Source organism: Paralichthys olivaceus, chromosome 10, assembly GCF_024713975.1.
Source record: "Paralichthys olivaceus isolate ysfri-2021 chromosome 10, ASM2471397v2, whole genome shotgun sequence".
Lineage (NCBI taxonomy): Eukaryota > Metazoa > Chordata > Actinopteri > Pleuronectiformes > Paralichthyidae > Paralichthys > Paralichthys olivaceus.
This window is the reverse complement of record NC_091102.1, coordinates 17,883,359-17,902,228: the sequence shown is the minus strand read 5'-3', so window position 1 is coordinate 17,902,228 and position 18,870 is coordinate 17,883,359. Positions and strand designations below refer to the sequence as shown.

The 18,870-nt window shown below is 38.4% G+C and overlaps 1 protein-coding gene across 1 annotated transcript in view; it reads right to left on the bottom strand.

Moving 5' to 3' along the window:
- The window catches only part of pth2ra (parathyroid hormone 2 receptor a), a 36,556-nt gene extending 17,686 nt beyond the window's left edge, over positions 1-18,870 (bottom strand). The window contains exons 1-7 of the mRNA XM_069533181.1: positions 18,714-18,870; positions 11,294-11,399; positions 8,669-8,779; positions 8,350-8,471; positions 7,499-7,596; positions 3,889-4,072; positions 1,729-1,882 (exon numbers count right to left, since the gene is read on the bottom strand). Coding sequence (XP_069389282.1) covers positions 1,729-1,882; positions 3,889-4,072; positions 7,499-7,596; positions 8,350-8,471; positions 8,669-8,779; positions 11,294-11,399; positions 18,714-18,779 — 841 coding nt within the window. The 5' untranslated portion in view covers positions 18,780-18,870. The remainder of the gene's footprint in view (positions 1-1,728; positions 1,883-3,888; positions 4,073-7,498; positions 7,597-8,349; positions 8,472-8,668; positions 8,780-11,293; positions 11,400-18,713) is intronic.

Here is an 18,870-nt window from a genome sequence, read left to right as displayed (position 1 = left end):
CAAGAAAATGTTGCCTTCATTTGTTTATTTATAACAATTTCCAATAACCATTGGATCTGTTATCATTTATCAATTTTAGAACGTGACTTGAAGACTGGCAAACAGCAGATTTTCTGGTCCAGTATTCATGTTAGATTTGTTTACTGCAGGTCCAGCAACAATCTGCAATGCAATTTAAAGAGTCACAGCATTTGGAACATTTGGTTTTCTTTGGCAATTTTTGGGAGTGAGCTATGGAATGCTAATTATAGCTAGAATTGAAAAACAAAACAATAGTTAACATCGTCTCTGAGAGGTCGTGCAGAAAAATCTGTAAGAGCCAAGGAGATTATAATATAATATATAAAGAGACACTACTTACATACACTTCAGAGAATGTAAGGTGACAGAAATAATTTGAGTTGAATATCAACAGTAGTAACATTAACAATGCACATATTCTAACTGCTACAAAGTTTACTTTACCATAAAAGCAGATTGTATAAGATTGTGGTTATGACTGTGTATGACTTTAAATGAGAGATCCTCATTTAAATAAAGCAGCTTAATTAATTCTGGTCAAGTAGAAAAAGATTAATGGGTGGTATTCTGCAGAATAGAGACATTTGTGATAAATGCTGCATCTTTCCTCTGAGTGTGAGAATAACACAGGGAATGTTTTACAGCCAACCTCAAATCGAGAATAGCCCTGCCTGCCAGGCAACCTCTCTCCCTACAGTCATGCAGGAGATCCTGGTATTTGGTGCTCTTTCTTGGGTTGGGCACCGCCTTCTTCTCACAGGACTTCAAGTACATGTTTTATTCTTTGTAGTGGACATTTCTGACAGGAAACCAAAAACTAGGGTTTCTGTTCCTTCAAAGATACTGCTTTTAAACTGACAAAATAAATATATGACTGGCTCCACTGATTAGTGAGATTGAACCGGCCAAAGCAGGTCAGCATGCAACACATTAACTTAAGTTCCTTTGTCTCCCCCGGTCTCAGAGAGAGAGGGTCTCACTATCAGGAGACAATCACATTCCACTCTGAAGTGAAAACCAGCTCATTATTTTGAATGAAAGGTATGCAATACCACACCAGACATGACACAGATGAGATGAGAGTCTTTCTCCCCTTTGTGACAATGTGGCTTCAGGAAAATGAAAGATTTTTCATCTGCTCATCTTAACAGTGTTGCATACTTGAGTGGAAGAAAAAGTTAAAAAACCAGAAGAGTACAGACAGTTCTGTTCAACAGATACCATCAAAATGTTCTATACTTATAAACTGAATGTACATTTTTTGATGAATATATATGATATAAGTATCTTAGAGCAACAAAATTGCTCAAAAATTTACTGTCAAAAAACTATATTCGAGATGAGGATATTTATTATGTCTGTAATTAATTTTCTTCTTTGTTGCAAAATGTAAGAATTGCACATTTTCCAACCCTTGGGTTTCTTCTACATGCAAAATGCATCCAGAATTTTAATGACCACAGACGAAGAAATTATACATGAGGGCAAGAAAACGGCTGCCGCTGCTGCATGATGTTCTCTAATACAGGGCTTTGTGCATTGTATTGACTATATTAATGCATTCCACTGTCTGTGTATTTAATCATAAACTGACGTGACAGTTAAAGCTGATTTGTTAAGTATGAGTCATACATCAGTTGTTAATCATACTGCACCAGAACTTTGGAGTTAAAGAAGATATGAGAAATGTGTGTATTTACTGCTCACCCCATCCGATGAGTGTGAAGCCCCAGAGGTATTTCGAGTCCGACCTGAAGGCCATGAAGATGAGACTGTGAAGGTACAGGCCTTCCACTAGGATCCAGTAATAGTTGGTGGCCAGAAAATAGATGAAGAGCAGCACGGTCACCTTGCAGCCGATCTAATAAGGAAACATCAACATGTTTCTTTTTAGTCACATTTTATTTGTGCTACATATTTCTTTACATGAGTGTGATCACAAGTTCCCCCAGTGAGAGTAGATGATATATGTTGAACCACGCAAAATAAATTTACACAGCAATGAAGAAAAGTTCATGACGTTTGTCCCACACATTTAACAGCATAACTCATTTCAGAAATAAAATGAGTTCTGAAAGACAAGCATGGAACTAGAGTAACAAACAGAAGAGTACTTTCCTCAGCCAAGGCCCAACAGTGCCCTTATTAAACTACATTTGAATTCACATGGTCCTGATTTATAATTGGATCTGCACCAAAACTCACACGCTCATAAACAGAAACATAACATCCATGGCAAAGGTAAAACAGCATCGAATGAGCAGACTGAAGCACTGACTCTGCACGCTGCCTCAGGATATGTGTTTGTCATGCAAACCTCACACCTCACAGCAACCTGAGGACCAGACTCATGCTTGTTGAAGAGATAGGATTATATGCAACTGTTTCATTTGTCATTTTGCCTTCATCACATATAATGGGTTGGTCTCACAACCTTCCTGGTCTCAGGACCTTCTTTAATTATCATATGACAGACGATTACATTTTTGCTCATATGAAGAGAAAACAAAGCTATAAAGACCAAAAAAGAACAAAAACTAAAGGAGGAGCAGCACCGACATGACATGGTCTGAACAAAAAAGGATGAAATACATTCATTTGCAATCAACTGCTAAAGATTGAGCTTTATTATTCATTAATGATTAAGAATGAAGGTGTGTTTTCATTCAAGTTTTATTTTAAGATAATTGATGAAGGTTTCCATCCTTTTATGTTTAAAGCCAGGTCTCACTTCACTCAAGGCTTACTTAGATCAAATCAAGCGACATTGAAAAGAGATCTTAATAAGAATAAGTAATCAATGGGAACATAATAACATCACACAGCCTGAGCATATGAAGACTGTCTTCTTGTGCGTGCCTCCTAAGTCACGTACACATCTCTAACCTCCGCCTGCTCATTCTCTCTTTTCATCAAGCACAACCTGAAACCTTGTAAACTAAGTTTAAAATATTCTCTCTCTCCTTTCATTGAGTTGTCAGTTCAGTCCTGTGATCAATGAGGGACCGTCTCCACATCTGCGTCACCTAATTCATACGGCTGGTGTTCAACTTTCCACTGGGGTCTATGCGCCAAAGTCGATTTCTCTTGTTCATGATCAATTTCAATCAAAACAAAAACATATTATGTTCAGAAGACATATCCCTGAATTTACTTTAGGGGCTGGACTTTTATTGGTCTTTAATATCTATTACAAGTTTTATCTTGTATTATACATACTATGTATGTACTTCCTTTCGTATTTTAACCATTTGTCTTCGTGTAGCACTTTGTGTTGAAACGTGCTCTATGAATCAAGTTATTATCATTATTATTCTTTATTTCCTTTTCATTGTTTCTCTCCATAAATATCTTCTAAAATAATAGTTTTAAATGTATAGTATCACAGTCATGCGTTTTGATTACACTTAAGAAATATTAGTTACTGATATTGATGATAGTGTATGACTTGAAGCAGACAAATGAAAAAGCTAAACAAATCAAAACTGAGCTGATAGGATTCATTATACAATTCAATTTATCATGAGAATCTGGCAACCCATTTGTAGGATATAAACAGTTATACTATATCATATGATTATGATTTCAAAAAAAGTTATGCAAAAATACTAATTCTATTCTACACAATATACTATACATGCTTTGTAAAACCAAAATGTTTGCAAATAAGTTCTGGGATGTATTTTAACCCATTTCACCAGTTTTACTGACAATGTGACATATAGCATTTGTCTTACTTCATATAAAACATATTTATCTGGCAAACTGCTGTCGTTATAACTCAAGTCTAAAAGCCAAAAGTATATTTGGAGATGGCAGTTAGGAAAAATATAATACATGTATGATACAATAGGTTGTGGTACTTACGTATTGAGACTTGTCCAGCGATGCTATGCTAACCGTTTTTAGATTGTCCAAAAGGGCAGAGTCAAAGTCTTGCAACCCAGCGCTGGAATGGACAACTTTGTCCTTCACAAAGATGCTGACGGCACGCAACATGAAGGACACAAACAGGTGCATGTGGATGTAGTTTCTGGTGCAGTGAAGACGCCTTAAAAGAAAACAAAAAAGAATAGCAGTGACTGTAATAAATCAATCATCAGAGCACAATAACGTAAAAGCACTGGGAGATTTGTGTGGGGGGTTCAGATGACGTAAAACACATTTATGATCACATCCACTTATATTCACTTGAAAGGAAGACAGTGATTCATTTGAGCGTATTGGAATAAAAGCCTTTTATTGGAGAAGAAGTCCAAGGTTTCAGGCCACATCGAAGAAAAAAATCATCAATGTGGGCAACTTAGTGGTGATCAACAACTTTTCGAAAAAGTTAGATGACAGGTCAGCTCCCTTCAGTGAAGCAAAAGCATCAGGATCGCCCCCAGGTGGTTGGTTGTCGTACATAAACCTCTCCCCCTCTATGTTAACAGATGGTTCCTGAGATACACTAAATAATATGTGTACTGACCAAATAAATAATATCCAAAAATGTTTCTGGGATTTTAGTTCTTATCACAATGATGTATGATCAAGTGCTCATCTTTCATTACAGTCACTGATATATGACTCATTGGATTCCTGCCAAAGGCTTCAATCATGCCATCCCTTTCACTCCCCTGTTTTCTATATATTTCTATAGTTTTCTATCTATATTGGTGGCAGCTCTCAGAAACATTGTACTAGACAGTGGGTCTATCTCTGCTCCAACATGAGGTTCAAACTAATCCAGCTCATTTCTGTAGAGAAGACAATCTGTCAATGCAGCACAAGTCTGCCCTGCAAGCCCTCAACCCATCAAGCACCACACTCATGGAGACAAATACGTTTTCAAGATCTTTGTGAACCATCTGTCAGATGTGTAATGGAGCCACATCACAAGGCTCCTGCAGTGGCACTTGTCCTTGCAAAATTTTATAAGAGACGCCCTGCACCTCTACATTTGTCTCCCTCATTCTGAAATCTTCTTGTTTTGGGTGCAGAGAGGTCATGGTTGGAAATTGCCCTTTGGCTTGAAGTGTTCCTCATGCAAGACCAAGTAAAATACTGCTGCAAGTGCTTCTTATAATTACCATAGAAAGGTCCTCCCATTCACTGAGGGTAATGACGTGTTTGTGTAGGTATTTTCCTCAGCATTAAAGTTTGCTCACACACGTCTGACTGAATCTAAATGTGTTATGGTTCATAATTGGCTGTCATTACCTCAAGTAATACAGAGAGCACTGCATTGCAGATGTATTATTGTAAAGGGCTATACATTTTTGCCTGGACCATGTTGTCTATTAAGTTTTTTCCTTAGACTCACATAATCTAGTTTGAAGTAGTCATGTCCATGCTGAGGACATTGTCAGTTTAGTGTGTTACAATTTAATGCCCCACTGAGGCGTTTCATTTGGAACAGCTTGCTTTGAGAAGGGTTTAGAATCTATGTATCATTGTACATATGGCTCACAGAGGGTTTAAACGATTCCTTTTTTCAAGAAGGTAAAACATAACAAAAACTCACAACTCATCCAGTAAAGTTAACATTTTCCTATTTAAATATGCAGCTCTGATCACCTGTCAGGAAACGAAGGTGTTGATGAATTAACTTTAAATCCTCTCCTCTTGCAAATCTTGCAACCTGCTCTCGAAGTGAAATTGAAAGGTTTTTAAATCAGGAGACAGGTTGTTATTATGCACAGTAACCAACAAGAGAGTACTCATTAACACTGCAGCCTGGTGTTCACTAAGATGGATTACCTTTAAGTAAGTATTATGTAACACTGTGTGGCTCCCTAAAGGTTCAATTACCCAATGAAAATGACCTGTGTCTGCAGCAAACAGCCAGAGCAGTCGTCTGCACCACAGGGGCGGACAATGTGATGACGAGAGAACGCTGATGAAATACTGAGTGGAATTTGATTTACATCTTTTATAAAGCAAAGGGGTTTAGGGAAGATTTATGGTTAATGTATTCTTATTCGGGTGACAGCCAACGTCAAGGTGTGTTACTGCCATTTGCTGTGTTGGTGCACCGTTCCTGGAGGTATTGCAATCCGAGTTTGATGCGTGTAGTGGACGGAGCAACCCCCTATTCCATCTCAGGCAACACAATGATCATAAATACGGCCCCTGGAGAGACTTACCAAAGGAATAAAGAGAGTAAAAACAGTTTAATATGTTATTCTAACAATAATAAGAAGGCCTCCTGTTAAACTTGCATCTGGTGCCAGGGTTTGGGGTAATGAATTCCTTTACATCAAAACCTTTATTCTCCTCATTCCTTTTTCATTTTGAATGCATAATGTACCTCGATGTTGGTTGCCTCTCGCCATTTGACTGATCGAAGAAGAAGAAGAAGAAGACACAGGAGATGGCAATTATGCATCTTGATGTTGGTTGCCACTCACTAGTAAACTGCTGGATCATGATTCATCCATGTAAATTGAATGAATCACTGCACACACGCTGGTCATAGTTTATTATAAAAAGCCTCGGGGCCAATATTAAAAAGAGCAATATAATTTGGTACCAATTGTACAATGCAGTGAAAAAATTATATGTATTATTCAATTTATCCATTATTAAATTACAGCTGATTATTTATTCAACATATATTGTGTACTGAACTATGTGCTGCTTTGAATCAGTGACCCACTGCACACTGACTAAAAGACATCATGGATAACAATAACATTGCACTGGGATGAATTAACTGAAACTAAAATCAATTCCCACCATCTGCATTTTTCTAATGATTATTCTAAATGACATGGTTTCTTCCACTAAGCATCATCATCATTAAGACATTACTGGGTATTTTATTTGGTATTTATACAAAATATAAATATTAACAGCCTATCTGTTCGTAATGGACTGGTCTCTTGTCCTGTGTTGTGATGCTTCAGAGCTACGTTAGAATCATTTTTGTCGTTAGTGAGTCCTCCTCAAACAGTTCTACAACATCCTGTCACTTTGTATTGTCGTTTCACAGCTGTACAAGTACACAACATCCATTTGATGATGCTTCCCGGTCAGCTTGCTCTCTCACGCAATAGTGCAGGTTTTTGTCGGAGCCAATTATTTGATATTTATGATGTGAGATCGACCCAATCGTTTGCATTAAGATTATTTTGTAAACATCCCCCCACACTTTTTGGTTTTTAGTTTTAGTTCGTTTTTATCTCAGGTAGTCAGAGGGGGAAATTTCTGGATTTGATGGCCCACTATGCTCAGATCTTCTCCATGTTTTTGTTCTTTTTTGGCCAGTCATCTGCACTCCCGCAGTTTAATTTAGTTATCTGTTAATAAAACTATTTTTGCTTTAGTCGTTACTCTGGCGTCATGTCCTCCTTATGTGTTGCGGTCACTGAGTTAAGTCAAGTGAAATTTTTAGATTGTGGCCATCACATACATATTAGCAGAGTGTGAATGCCCTGATTGTGTAACTTAATAAACAACTTACTTTCATCATGAATAGAAAAACTGACCTTACCTGAAGTATCCAATGATGAAGATAGCCACGAGCAGCGAGCTGAAGGACACAGCATAGCCGATGGTGTACATGATGTACAGCCGCTCAAAGAAGTCATGCTGTGAACAAACATTTAAGGATTAAACAGACTCGTAACTTTACACAAGCATCACTGGCATTTCCTTTGCCAAACGCTTCAATAAAAGAGGTCTTGGGGTGTAGTTGCTTTGATTTCATATTCTGACCAAAGACGGAGGGGTAATGTTCACAGTAAAGTAGAAACGTACACAAACGTGGATCAGATACTCAATGTAAGTTCTGTCTGGAGGTAAGATACAACATTTCTTAAATCTAACCATATATGTCGCAGCCTTAAAGCTGTAATCTCTGGGAGATTATGTTCTTTCAAAAGCTTCCGAACTGCAAAAGATATCAGCAGTTTTGCAAAGAATGAGTTTTTCTAAGATAAGATCATCTTTTCAAGCACTGGTCAGACTGAAATGAGCCATGAGGTCCAGCTTATTTCTTTTCAAAGATGGTTACGGCACTCTCAGGGTCACTTCTTTTTCAAACAGCAAATGACAACAAGAAATATGTTTGCAGAGATGAATATGTTGGATATCCAAAGGGTTGATTCAAATTAAAAATAGTGCATGCAATAGTTAAATTCACGTTCTTGAGCCAGAGCTTTGGTTTCTGCCTTTGGCTCATCCCAGCTACAACCTTGACAGAAACAATGATATATCGATCCCTGGCTGTGTCGACCGCGACAACAGTTTCTCTCCTCAAAGGGATGAACCTCGTTAAAGAAAAGTTTAAATTTAATAATGGATTTTCTTGTTGACCAAATACATTTTTTCGATCATACTTACTCTCTCTTCCTCTTCATTGGGCTGAAGGAAGCGCAGACACTCTGAGTAGTTGGTCCATGTTTTGTTCCAACCGTCCACAAATACCCAGGAACCGTTGACATCACACTTCCTGTAAGCATGTCCTGTAAACGCATATTTTTACATGAATTTGGACAATACAAATGGGTGGTGTCATGATTTAAGCATTTCAGTCATATAAAATGTAACATGATTTTGAGCTCCCTCTTTCCCTGCAGTCAACCAAAAAAAAAAAGTCTTCCTGTGGTCTTCCAGTTGACACTGTTTGTGATGCCTTGTCTATAAAAGAAAGTAAACTGACCTTCGTGATTGAAGTCATAGATGTAAGACGGACAGGGAACTTTGGAAACCAGCCCAAGGGATCCTTGTGGCCAACAAATAAGACCATCCCAGTCTGGAGCACACACATCATCTGCAGTGTGAAGGAGAAAAAGTTAGCGCACACACACACACACACACACATACACACACACACACACACACACACACACACACATACACACACACACAGACACACACACACACACACACAGACACACACACACCACCTTCTGGTACCTGGGGCCTGTACTGGGAAGCGAGTTCAACATATTAAGAATAAGTGCTCACACGATGCTGGTTATCAACTCTGTAAGTCAACCAAGGTTTTTCTAATCTAGATGTACTACTGTCAGCTGAGCCTCATATTTCACAACGAAGAGCAAACTATGATATTAGATATATTAGAGGTGTGTAAAATTCCCCCTTTTCACTGTTTGACTCCTGTTATAACTGCTGCTGTGCACTTGACTGATGCAACCTCAGCGTTCATGTCCTTTTTTTGACCCTGATCTGTGAAACTGCTGGGGTCAATTCCTCTTTCTATAGAAGCAACAGCAGACGTTTTCCTGTCTACCAGACTACATGTGACAACAGTCTTAAGCAGCAACGGCAGACGTTTCCTGTTTACCGGACTGTATAAAAACCTTCTTCTTTCACTATTCGAGGTTCCACCCTGAGCGTTCATGCTGAGTGTGAAACCCTCTGCAGAGGTCACCATTAAAGACCCAAAGACAACTCTGGTCTGAGAAACTCTTTATTTCACATCTCGAGATAAATTTCCACCACAAACTAAAATGTACATCCACATTGTACAGGTAACTCCCACAAGAAAAAAGCATGGAACAATGCAGTCATTGGTACTCTGAGCACTTTGCTTCTACATGTCAGGCTGGTTAGGTTCGGCCCCAGCAGCTGACAAACGTAGATCATTCGCTCAGATGAGAATCTATATCTTTCATTCAGATGCTTTTATGCGGCTGATCTTCTCTCCAACTCAACCTGCTGCGGTGAGGGTTAGCCGTTCAGCATAAGTTACCATGGTGATTCGATTAGAAGTGAAGAGCTTTGTAGTAGAGGCCCCTGGTGAGGGTTGATTTCTAAGCTTTTGTTTATTGAAATACATACATTCTTAAATTGTATCGTAGAAACTAATCTGATAAACATTAAAGTAACACTGAGCAACAGCAACCTCTGCAGCCATATGTTGTGATAAATCTGTTGGGCTCAATGTGCCGTCTCAGAACAAAACCTCAACTGAACGGTGAATATTACCCATGATTCCCTGCCTACTGAACCAGAAGATTTGTATAAGTTTTCCCACTGAATTTTGGAGATAAATGCTTTTTTTTAACGACCTCTACAGTTCAGCTTTACTCTTGATGTCGCTGGGCCTGATTCTGCAAATTTAAACTGCGACTATCAGTAAGTTACACACTGACCAAAGTTACATGGAGCAAGAAGAGACATTCAGCGTGAGGAGTGGGAGTGAAAGATGTACCCTTCTCCCTTTTGAGTCACCATACCATCAAAGTCACTTTTAAAAAAAAGTTGCATAGTGTTGCTTTAACTTGGTTGATGAAAATGTGATTAAAATCGCAGTGTCATGAGTCTTAATATTGGCTTTTTTTTTTAATAAACCCTAAAATTTCCTTCTAACAAGAAGTGAAATAATTGTATGTGATTAATGATCTATGGTATTTTCTGTACAGTGATTGTCCAGAAATACACAACCTCCTTTATTTTGACAGAAGCAGAAACATTGTTTTGATGAGCTGTATTAAATTCCTTGCTGATAGACAAAAACTAAATACAATTTTTAAGATTTTATTTAAATGTGTGAATAAAAGCATGCATTTTTATGACATACTCTGTTGAAAACATTCATAGTGTTCATTCATGCATTTGTTGCACAGGAATAGCTGCATGAAGAATTCCAAACCCCTGCGTTCTTTAATGCCTCCACAGTCGCCTTATCTCAGTGTCAAAGTGTGAGGGGATGTCAGATTCCAAAAGTTCCAAAAATGTAATTTAATATTTTTACATAAGCTTTGTGAGATGTTTTATTGTCATCCCCAACAGTATTAATGGAAAACATCAGTTCAGTTAAAACTTGCTCTTTGTTGGACTGGGCAGTGACTATGTTATCTTAATTAGCTAGCTAGTTCGCTAATGCCAACTAATCTATCGGAGACATTTGTCCATTCAGCTGAAGTGGACCATCATGTCACAACTGGAAATGAAAAGTTTTTGATTGCTTCTGTCTAAAAAAATCAAGGAATAATTGTTTCAAATATTGCGGGGGCTTTTGAGTGATTAAATTGCCAAGGTTTCCACAAAATTGTGCCAGATTGGAAAGCTTGACAAGAATAGCAAGTGTGGCTCAACACATTTAACAGTTGGTTGCATCTTCTGAAAATGCTCTTTCTTCATATGTATATAATCAATTCAAATTACCACCACTTAACATTGACATTCAACACTCAAACGCTCCTCAACTCTCAAAGGTTTGATTTCTTTCACTGTTTCAGCACACAACTTAACATTTGCATTGCTTCCACAAATAATTCTAAATACGTTGATTTGTGTGTCTTTGTGTGTTTAATACCTGTAGAGCCTGGCTCAATGCTGGACAGGTTCTGGTAGCACTGCAGTTTGATTTCATAAAGGATGTACATCTGCTCCTGTGCAGAGAGTGGACCATCAAACCCCATCTGTGGAGCAGAACAAACACGATCAGATGCTTGAACCTCGGCCTGAAACTGGCTTTTTGATAATAGTTAGGACATGCTGCCATATATGTGCTGCCAGGCTGGCATTGGAGGAAAGTTGTGAAAACATAAATAATGGCAGAAATCACTGAGAACATGAATTGTATTGCATATTTTACATTTTAATACTTGTGTTTTAATAAAAACATGATTTAGCAATAGGTAGATGATTATTCACATATGGATTTATTTTCCTCACACACTCTTAAGGAGCTCCCATTCAATCTTAAATTGGTCAGATCCGGCGCAGGGTTATTATAGTTAACAAAAACTAAGACTAAAACTAAAACCTGATAACTTGATAAACCATATTTGGTGTCACACATTGTTTCATCATTTTTCAGCTTCTACAAGTCAAGGCTTTCTCGTAATACCTGGAAAAACTAAGACTAAAACTAAATAAAAACTAAACTGAAACTAGTCGATTTCTCGAAATAAAAACTAAACTAAAACTACAAAATCACTTGTTGAACTAACTAAAACTAAACTGAAATAAAAAAGCAAACTGAAAAACTAAATAAAAATAAAAACTAATAAAAATTTCAAACCTATAATAACCTTGATCCGGTGACTGCAGAGGTCACTAAAGTTCAGTGAACTCACGATACTTCTTTTAGACGAAAGCTGTTTAGTGATGGAGAGCAAGATCGTTAATGATGACAATTAGAACAACAACAAGAAGACATTTGCCTCTCACGACGATGGTTTTTGCATGTCAGTGTCACTGAGTTCACGTTTTCTCCATCCTGATGTTTGAGGTGAAAATGAAATGAAGCTCCTGGCCATTTCACGTATTGCACATTTTATGCACTACTGCCACAAGACTGAACAGGCAGGTGTATTTGGTGTTCCTAATAAAGTTCTCAGTGAGTGAGTAGTTGCATGAATTATTTAGGTACACTTTGCCACAGAATTGGTTTGTTGGCACAAATCCTGATAATAAAAAAAGGTTTCAAAAGAAATAAATTTTTTCATACAACCATCCAGTCAAACACATTCTGACATTATCACAATTTTATTTTTTTACTTGAGCTGTTTTAGATCATTCCATTCAGTCAATATGACTTTTATTCAAAGCTTTGTCAAAAAATGTCTCATCAAAAAGTCACTTTCTTTGTGGTTGTTCATGACATGATGTCACATGAGACCCGTTACTGTCGGTGCATGATCTCCAGAAGGCATCATCTGAAAGACCATCTGTGTCAACAAGTCATTTGTCAACAGTTTGACAGTGGTGTGAATGATGCAGTTTTACCTCAGTCTTGGTGAGAATGGGAGAGAACATGATGCTCTGTGTGCTGCCACTCTGTGACCCTCGGGTGTCACAAAAAAGAAAAAATCTAGGATCCGGCTTAAGCAATTCATTTTGGGTGCTATGTTCCTTGAACTGCATCACTGAAGCCAACATTTCAATTTCAAAAACTTGATGAAGTTGAAAATCTGCAGTTCTTAAAACACCATGCTGCAAAGAGAAAAAGTGAATTACATGTGGATTTCAAAAATCCAGTCAGATTTTTCAACATTGTTCCTGTTAAGGAAAATCACCCTTTGAAAAACTCCCATCCATCTAAAAAATTCATGTGGATTGTTGTATTTTAATGTAAAGATACATAATCCAACGCATTATCCCCCATTAGAAAAATTATGTTAATTGTGTTCAGGACAGAAACCCAGCTGTCTCACAAAGAGGAAAACCAATGTAATAAACTCTACTCTGAAATCAGTCATCTTTGTCATTAACCTATATAATATATAACAACAGCCTCTGTATAGAAAAGAACCTCTGCTAGAAACATCCTGCCATATGCTGATGTGAAAGACTCAATAGTTTTCATCTCAGGAACATAACTGAACATTTCTTAGGCAAAAATGTGTTTAACTCAATTAAACTTTATTTCTATCTAATCAAAGGTTAAAAAAAATCAAGTGGGAATTAATGACATCACCCACCGGTTTGTGATCTGCTGTATTGAAGCCTGGATTTTGGTATTTTGTCCAGCGCCATCTTGGTGTACTGAAACCAGAAGTCACCATATATGGAGGAGCTGGGGGGTGGAGCCTGACTGATACTGAATTCACACCAAAGGGCGGAGTTTTTTTTGGTTACCAAGTGTGAGTGATGCAAAATTTGCATCTATCTGCATATTTGTATTGACTTTGTATGAAATGTCATTATGCAAAAAATGTACATGTTCGTGTGAATGCATCAATAGTAAGGATGTTTCTGGAGTGAGACATAGTAAATAGAGAATAAGAGCCCACTTCACTGATTCACTTGCATTCTTTAAAACTGATAGTAGGTGCTTCCTCCATCAAAGTTTTGAAAGGTGAAAGGTGATTATTTATATCTTTCGTTCCAATAATAACAAAATCTTAATCTGTCCTTTGGTTTCCTACCTGGTGAAAATTGGAATTAAAGAGCCTCATTAAAAGCAACCTTTACATTCCAATATTGGTTCTTCATTTTCATGGGTTTCCTGGTTTAGTCTTTGGTTTTCTGCTCACTTTATCCTTGGATATTATTTCCAAACACTTCACTCAGTGGATTTTTAAGTCCACTTCCTATTGTATCGATGTGTGAGTGTTCAATCACACAGTTCAGTCACGTCCAACTCTGCCAGCTCAGTGCTTAGTGTTTTCTGGCCCGTTTGACTTCCCTGTGGAAATTCCTGTTTGCATCTGCTCCAGGTTCAGGCCTCTGATATGTCCAGCCTCATCCTTTGTCTGCCAGCTCAGCCCAGAACTGCAGCCAAATCAAACCCTGCCTGGCTGGAACTCCTTCAAAACAACTGTGGAAACTCAGTTCTGTCCCTATCTTTGTTTTCTTTGGTAAAAAGTCATTTTGCAGATTTTTTTATTCATTGTTAGAATAGGATTTAAACCTCTGCCTGCTTCTGGGTTCCGCTTAATGACTCCAGCCCGGTACTCTAGACATCTTATCATTTTGTTTCGATTTCATTATTTTCACACTAGATGCAGTCGTGCCCCCTGTCTGTTTTATAAGAAAACCTGTCTCCCTGTCAAGGAAAATACAATTTTATTTGTACCAAGTCAGTTAATTTGAATAAACAAAGAACCATGAAAGACTATTAAGCAAGGCAATCAACCATACTGAGTGAGATGTTGATGGATAAAAGTGGGTGTGGAGCTGATACAGTGGAAGAAGATGGTTTGTGAGGAGCTGTTGGAGACCTCGTCTTCACAAGATCAAAATGCTTAAACGGTTTTGTTTAGGTAACTCACAACGTTTGGGTGTGGAAATACTTGCCCTCTCCACCAGAAATAAAACTTCATGTAACCACCGTCTCTGCCTGACAATGTAAATAGCCTTAATTAAACCACGCGTGAGGCCCATTAAACACACCCCAGAACCAAAGTACTATATGATTTCTACACCCACCACCCACCATCAGCACCAGAACATATAGCACTTAATCAACAGTGAAAAGATGTCGCTTGTGAACATAATCTCTGCAGCTGCATTTGCTCCTTAATGTACTGAGCAACATCATATAAACGTAATCTTTATGAGACAGGGTTGCATATTAAGATAAGGAGAGAGGGGAAGAGAAGTTAGGTTTTAATGACTTAAAACTTTCAGTTAAAGACAAGCCTCTGGTTAATAACAGTTGTCTTATGTGTGTGTGGTCACAGACAGCACGGATGTGAAATAAATTGATCTGATCTTGCTTTATGTAGACACTATGTGTGTATTCAGTCCAATATATATTTCACATCTGGAAATTGTTTTGCAGCTATAACAACTAAATGCAACGACAGGTTGGCACAAAACAGGTTAAAGGTTAAAGTAAAATAAATACAATATATAAGACAGTGTTAGCACAGTTAAGTCAATCAGGTGTCTTGCAGGATAAAGATTTCATATTTCTTACACAGCATTTCTGGAAGCCAATAACTTGAAACTGATTGGGCCAAATCCCTGATCACACACCATAGGCCATCTATCCAGAAAGTCTGTGTATGGACAAATGTTCATTTTGACACTTGTAACTTCACATACATCATACATTTGACACAGAGGCCCCTTACTTGCATTTCAGACTGGTTGGCCCCAACACCAGAGGAGATGATCTGTAACTGTAGATCATTAAAGGTCCAGTGTGTCAGATTTAGGTGAAAAGGAGAAACTGAATATAAAATAATCCTAGTGATGTTTCCACAAGTGTGTTTCTTCTAAATTGTACAAATTGTTGTTTTCTTCACCATAGAATGGGCCCTTTGTATTTAAATACTTTATATTTGCATCGAGGGGGGGTCCTCTCTTTGTAGGTAACCATGTTTTTTACAGTAGTAAGATTATTTATGACAACTGAAGGCTACCACAGGTTCTCTTTCATGTTTGTCAGGTGAGGGATATTAAGCTGCAACATGACCTCTAAATGTTGCTACATTCTTCTCACTGAACCTTTACGAATACATGCATTAAAATTAAAATTAAAATGTCGCAAACTACTTTTTACTCCGGCAAAACACTTACAGTGAAACGATATTTCTCCATGACACACATATTAGCCTTTCGTAAACCTTGCAGACACATTTTAAAACCTTAAAAAAATTATCTGTTTCCAAGCTGTGTGTCCAGTAAAGACACATCTTTTCCTCTCTTTCACTGAGAATTCTACGACGAATGAATAGGCGAACAATAACCAGCCTGCAGAAGGCTACTGCAAGATATCATTTCAAAGATGTCATATAATCAGGAAATCCGGTAAACATGTGGAACATTACTAAAAGAACTACGTAAGTGCCAAAAGCATTCAGCCACAGGTCGCAATGAGCAGAGATGGTATCGTGAGGGAGAGTTGCACAGAGCTTGTTAACATAAAGATAACAGCTGTTATGGCACCAGGCTTAAGAACCAGTCTATTAGAAAAACCTCTCAAAAGCCTGATATTTGTGTCTTGTAACACACCACTGCTCATCGAGGCCTAAAGAGAAGCTGATAGCTCGATCATGTAACCTTCAACTGCAAAATCTGTTACTTAAAAAGGTTTCACCAAGCAGATGCATATTACACTGAGAGCATACACTGGGCTGAAACTGTCAGATTCACACACTTTGCTTCGCACATGCAGAAGCAATATATCTCACAGGTCTGGCTCAAATTTTAAATTAAATGAATAGTCTGACTGCAGGATTATGAGGTGAACCCACATCTATCCATTCAAATACAGATGTACCCACGTTTCCGTGCAAGAAATGTGAATAACTAACTAATAAACTGTGGCATGGTGTTGCAGTGGTTATTCCTCTTTCCTTTCACAGCAAGAAAGTGTTCCAGGTTCTTCCTGTGTCTGCAACAGCCCAAACAAATGCAGACTGGGGTAAGATTTATGAGAGACTGTAAACTGAACGTAGGTGTGAATTTGAGTGTAAATGTTGAATTGTCTTTATTATTGGGCACTTTTCTAGGCTTTACGACCACTCAAAGTGCTTTACAGTGCAGTTTTACCATTCATCCATTTGCGGATATTCATATACAGTGTATCTATGTGCAGCATTTTCTCTATCATACATCACACACACATCGTTGGCTCAGTCAGGGCCAATTCGTGGCTCAGAATCTTGCCCAAGGACACTTCAGCATACAGAACAGCGGAGGTGGGGATCGAAGCGCTTACAATCTGGTCATTGGACCACCCCCTTCACCTCCTGAGCCACAGCCCCCCTGTACGTTGGCTCTGTGATTCGCTGGTGATCTGTCCAGGGTGTGCCCCACCTCTCGCCCATTGTCAGCTGGAATCAGCTCCACGGTAGGAACGAATGGATGGCTGAAAATAACTAACGCAGCTGAACATGTTGCTGCAAGTGAATTAACACAGATATCAACTTTCAAATGAGCAACAATCTGTTATGTTCTGTGAAAAACTGTTTGATCCCAGTCATCTCTACGTTGGTGTTATATCCCAATGCTCTAATGCAATGTAGCATTGGATTCTGGGGGAAAATAACTTTCCACTGAACCACAACCTCACCTTAACCTTTATCCTGATCATATTTACATTGGCAAGCCTTGGAATCTAATTTAATCTGCCACAGTTAGCACGTCAACTGCAAATGAGGTTGGATACAATACCCTCCCTCAAATCATGAGCAGAGGAACAGCTAAAATGCACTTCTGTCAGAGTATCAGGCAGAAGCTTGATTCACCACGGACATCTGAAAACAGCCTTTAATGATTCATATGGGGAGTGCAACATATGTTTGAATTAAGTAGGAGGTATGTCAAAGGTGGGGACAGAGCTATACAGTTTACTCTGCTATTTGTCATTCATCCTGTCATTCAGCTACTGGCATTGTTTTGGCAGCAGTTGTTTTTATTTCTTTTCTTCCATCATCCCTTATTTTTGTGGGCTTGTTGCTGAAAGAGCTGTCCATGGTGCTGATGGAGGAGGACTGCTTCCTGGCTTCTAATGAAAGTGTAGTGGCACAGCAACAGCTTACAGAGGACACACGACTCTGAACTACAGAGGACACATGACTCTGAACTATACTCGGACTCCTCACAGCTCAGCTTTATGCACTGCAATACTGTGTGGGTCAGATATCAACAGTTTCAGAAATTACTTCTTTACTTGTGTATCCAAGGACACCTCAGCAGTATTCACAGAAGATTAGGACACATATGCTGTAAGAGACAGAAATATCAAGTCTCTATAGCCATGTTGCATGTTATGCTCATATGCCACACATTTTTCATTCCTGTTGGGGATCTTTCCAAATTATATCAGGCTAATAGAATTGTTTTTACACTCCAATATGCTGCCATTAAAGGTACAGTGTGTAGAATTGTGTGATATCTAGTGTTGAAATTGCATGTTGCAGCTGAACACCACTCACCTCACCCTCTCCTTCCAAACATGAAAAAGAACCTGTGGTAGCCTTCAGTTCTCATAAAAACTCAAAAGGTGTTTAGTATGTAAAAAACATGGCAGCCTCCGTAGAGAGGACGCCCTCGATGTAAATAAAAAGTATTTAAATATAAAGGCTTTTTCTCGGGTAAAGAAAACTACAATTCATACAATTTAGATGAAACACACTCGTGAAAACATCACGAGGATTATTCTCCATTCAATTTCTGCCAATAGTTCCCTTTCACCTAAATCTTACACACTGGACCTTTAAGGTTCTTCAACAGGCTGATGAGGAAATTATTATTACAAATAGGCACAAGATATAGTGACTGATCTCTCGCGTCAAAACTGTCTGTTTGTGCAAGTAATACTGTTTCCTCACCTGCGCGCCAACCGCAGCCCAGCAAAAGAAAAAGTTTACGAGCAACATCCACGACAGCCAGGTCATAGTTCCTGTGCGCAATGGTCGACGCGTCCCTGTGCCAGAGCTTCACATCATTTTAAAGTTTTGGCGCAAGTTGTGTTCCGGAGCTGAGCTG